Source organism: Clupea harengus, chromosome 14, assembly GCF_900700415.2.
Source record: "Clupea harengus chromosome 14, Ch_v2.0.2, whole genome shotgun sequence".
Lineage (NCBI taxonomy): Eukaryota > Metazoa > Chordata > Actinopteri > Clupeiformes > Clupeidae > Clupea > Clupea harengus.
The window spans coordinates 16,278,762-16,283,761 of NC_045165.1; the positions used below are offsets into that span (position 1 = coordinate 16,278,762).

Sequence of the window (5,000 nt, forward strand, 5' to 3'; positions counted from 1 at the left end):
ACTCTCAGGGAGTGCGAGTGGTGACTTGTAGATTGCTCCTGATAGAACTATATGCTTGCAATAATAAGTTTAGTAGTATCATGATACTCTTACAACGACTTGATAATGACAGTATAACTACTGCATATAGTATATCAAATTACATTTAGTCCTATCAGTTTTATTTTTCACTGGCCCTTGTAGTCTGATATCACCTGGCAGAGTTCACTCTATTCACATCTCAATACTATTGTGTTGATTTGCATTTAGATGCAAAACAGCCCAATTTGATCAGCAAAATCGTTTAACACATGCTCCAGTATGTGTGTGTGTGTTTGTGCATGCATGTATTGGTGACATTGTCCTCCCTGTCTATCAGATGTGTGAGCTCCTTCACTACTTCTGCGACTGTGAGCTAAAGCATCGCATCGAGGCCATCGCGTCGTTCTCAGACAGCTTTGTCTCCAAGCTGCAGTTCAACCAGAAGTTTCGCTACAACGAACTCATGCTGGCGCTCAACATGTCCGCCGCCATCACCGCCAGAAAGACCAAGGAGTTCCGCTCCCCACCTCAGGAGCAGGTGAGCGGCAGTCCATCCGATACCACTTTTTGTCCGATAATCAAACTTTTTTACTTTTCACTTTTTCCCAATAGCGATTGCGATGCCTAACTTAAGTCATTAAGTGATGCACAGCATTGCGTTATCTGAACATGGTATGCATAGTGATACACAGCACTGATCCAATACTAGTGCACTATTTCTTTTCCAGTTTTAAATGATAACATTTATAACTCATTGTTTTGAATTGATGATTGTCTTTTGTCCATGAAGAATTATTTTTAGGCTGGTAGAAATCGTTGAAGATATAAAGTTGCGTTTTTACAGTTTTATGTTGAGAGTGACTAAGTGACTGAGCTGGCCCCAGATCAGGTGCAGATGGCCCTCAGTCAGATGCAGCATGGCTTGGTTTTGACTCACTAATCAGCGCAAAGTCCGCACCATGAGAGCTCTGGCAACCCAAACAGACTTGACTGAATGGACCTGTGCGAATGGGTTTCTCTAGATTAAAGACTATCCCTCTGCAGTCATACATTTTATCCTAAGAGGATTTCCATAGTGCAGCTCTGGATCAGACGATCTGCCATTGCTGGATTCCGATTGTGTATGAAGTGGCCGTTTAAACACGTCTAGTTTTGAACTGTGAGTTACGGACTGAGTGTCCTATACATAAGTCTAATAAGTCACATAACTCAAAAGAGCTCTTAGACCGATATCATTATCTTTTTCTTAATGCTTGTTAGATCACTCGCCACTCTTAGATTCAGTTTTTGTGTTGGAGAGCATCTACATGCTACATGCCAGGTAACTACATGTCATGACATCAGGTTGCAGGGTTGCTGACTTTACCCTGTGACCTTTAAAACCGGATGTTCCCTGATGACTTTTAAAACGGGCTGTTCCCTGGCGACCTTTAAAACCGTATATTTTCCGATGACTTTTAAACAGTATATGTTCCGATGACTTTGAAAACAGTATATGTTCCGATGACTTTTAAAACTATATTTTCTGATGACTTTTAAAACGGGCCGTTCCCTGTCTCCTGTGTGGCCTCCACGGTGGCTCCGAGTCTCCTTCAGCCGTCTGCCGTGTCTTTGACTGGGTGGCCCTGAAACTCCAGGCCACCAGGCCTCTTTCCCATCACCCAGCCAAAAAAACTCCCTTCACCTCTCTCCTCCCTCCTCTCCCCTTCTCTCCTTCAGCACATGGCCATGGCCATATATCCAGCTCAGCACTTTATGCCCCAGTGTCTGTTTAATGGAGGCTGTATCGGGCTGGCTAAAATCAGCTCCTCCAGGGCCACGTCCATGAAAGCTGGCTTTGAATCAGAGCAGTATATTCATTTTGAGGCGTCGTCTGACTGCTTTATGGAGGTGTCAGAAAAGTTCATGTGAGGATAGGTTTCTCCCCAATGAACTTATTCACCTCGGATGTCTTTGAGGAAGACTTAGTATGCAGTCCCCACCATCTTTAAATCTAAGAATAGCTTATGTCACAGAAGTCTGACGAAACTTGTTGAAGGAGACATGCTTTTGACTTTATAGCATATTAGACAGATTTCAGTGCCTTAATCTATTTCGGTCAGTTTACCCAAATAAAGTTTTCAGCTCAGCATATGGGACGTTATTCTTTCTGGTGTTTTTAGATCAACATGCTGCTGAACTTCAGTATGGGGGAGGACTGTCCCTGTCCAGAGGAGATCCAGGAGGAACTCTACAACTTTCACAATGAGCTTCGTCTCCACTGCGGTAGGTGAACACGGCTCAACCCACAGAAGCATTCACTGTTATTGCTTAAATTAACTTAACACTGATGTTGTAAAATGAATAATTATCACCTCTGTAGTGACTGTCACCTTTAAGGCTGGAAAGAACAATGAGTTATGGTTGGATTGGATAGGGAATGTGTGCCAAATTGATCATGTAATGTGGTAATTGATCATGTCAGCGAATACAGTTTAGAGGTTTGATGTTGAAACAACATGCTTCAGGCCAAAGTTCAGTGGAGACAGATTGTACTGTTGTAACATATAATATACATTAATTATATTTAGAAAATGAAAATAGCTTCCCACATTATGATAATGCACGCATGCTGTGGAGGAGACAGAAGTTGTGTGAAATATAAATTGCACAGGGAAGAACTGAGGAGAGAGAGAGGGATGGAGAGGCAGTGAGAGAGAGAGAGAGAGAGAGAGAGAGAGAGAGAGAGAGAGAGAGAGAGAGAGAGAGAGCTGATGATGCTGTTGTCTCTTAGTGCGCAGAGGCTACAGCAACATCTGGACCTGCTAGAGAATCACTGTTAGCTATCGGCCCTGACAGTAAATCTAACAAAGACAAACATCATGATATTCCAAACGGAGCCCAGGTGTCAGGAACACAGATGCCATTTCAAACTAGGCAGCACCGCCCTAGAACAGACGATGCAGTACACCTACCTTGGCTTGATTCTGACTGCATCAGGGAGTTTCAGCATGGCAGTGAATGCACTAAAATAAAAAGCTTACAGAGCTCTATATGCAATAAAAAGACAACTTTGTAATATAGACATACCATTAAGATTTGGTGCAGAACATTTGACTGTGTAATCCAGCCAATTGCGCTGTATGGCGGTGAGGTATGGGTCCATTCAGTGAGCATAGCTAAACACAATTAGGCAGATTTCCATCGACAACGCAGCACAAACTCGAGATCCTGAAAAGAGTCTTCTGAGTCAGCTTGAACTGAGACCAACAAATCTCCCTTTAACAGATACTAATATTTCTTTCTCAGACAAGTACTACTTTTAAAATAAACATCAATAAGATTATCCAACAATGTACAGAAAAGTATTTGGAACGTTGGCAAAATAAGACAAAAACTCACAGCAAATTTGAATGTTATCAGGCCAATAAACAAAATATGAATTAGAAAATGATCTCTTTACTGTCAGAGATACAAAAGCAGAGGCAGATCCTGACCAGGTACAGTCACTGACCACAGTTCAGCCATAGAAAAAGGCAGACTAAGAAAATCATGGTTGCCAAAAGAGCAAGAGAGAGTGTGTGGTCACTGTATGTGTGAGGTTGAGACTGGGGTGCTCCTTCTCCTTCAGAAGTGTACAAATATTTGGAAATTTTTTTTAATATTCGGACAGATTTGCTAGCCTTCTTACAGGGTTACAGAATTTAGGGGAACTGAAGGGTACTTACTTGGACAGGGGCAAACAGCAGCTCTTGCTGCTAAATATATCACTGAGTGCCATCAAGCCAGGGACAGTGTTTAGACACCACCATTGTACGTGCACATGTAAATACACCCATCCACACATACACACCATTGCAAACACCATGCAAGAACATCCTGCACACACACATACATGCAAACAGATGCACACACAGACACACACCAGTTTGTACATCCCAGAGGCATATATGTTTGTTTGCCATATCTATGTATTCTATATATAAACCATGTTTAAATGTTATGCAAATGTTATGTAATACAAAACAATTGTCATGCCAATAAAGCTCATTTGAATATAGAGAGTGTAAGCGAGAGAGAGAGAGGGAGAGAATGAAAGAAAGAGAGAGAAAGAGGAGTGAAAGCTCCTTCAGACTCTTTCCTTATCAGTGAGCAGAGCTCTCACTCTGTCTCTCACCATCGGCAAGGTCTCCTTGCAAGCATCTCTCACACACATGCACAAACACACACATACACACACACTCTCTCTTTCTCACTCTCTCTCTCATTGTCTCTCTCAGTCTCTTTCTCTCTCTCTCTCTCTTTCTCTCTCTCTCACACACACACACACACACACACACACACACACACATACACCCACACACACATACACACACGTATACACACTCTCTCTCTCTCTCTCAAATACACGTACACACACTCTCTCTCTCTCTGTCTCTCTCAGCCTCTCTCTCTCTCTCACCCACACACACACACCCACACTTGCTCACTTGCTGCAGATAAGTTACAGTTCAGTGGCTTTTTGGATTGCGCTGGCATGGAGATGTTTGGTTAAATAATTGAAAAGGGCTGGCTCTGTGGGGGGTGGAGGGATAGTAGGACTGCTGCCACTCCAGCACCCAACTAGAGCGCTACACACACTGCAATAACAAAGGTAGAAGAAAAAGAGGCAGGAAATGCCATCCTGTTGTAAGCCAAAGGCTCAACCAATACAGCATGTCACGAGCCTTGAAGGTCACATGTACAGTTCAACTATGAGGTGCCATCAAAAGGTCACAGGGGCTGCGCATATAAAAAAGCAAATACCGTAGTGGACTTGAATTTGGCCGCCATCTCCTTCGTGGTAGTCACCTTGTGCCACGCTTGGAACACTCCCTGTTGCATGCTTCTGAAGTGTAGGCAAAGAACTAATAGGTATCAAATGAATCGGATTGAACTGAACCGAACTGAACTGAACTGAACTGAACTGAACTGAACCACATGAAGTGAATTGAGTTGAG

General features: G+C 42.9%; 1 protein-coding gene across 1 annotated transcript in view; it reads left to right on the forward strand.

Moving 5' to 3' along the window:
* The window catches only part of LOC105908186 (ryanodine receptor 3-like), a 180,959-nt gene that overhangs the window by 94,682 nt on the left and 81,277 nt on the right, over positions 1–5,000 (forward strand). Inside the window, 2 exon segments of the mRNA XM_031580909.2 lie at positions 359–559; positions 2,184–2,286. Coding sequence (XP_031436769.1) covers positions 359–559; positions 2,184–2,286 — 304 coding nt within the window.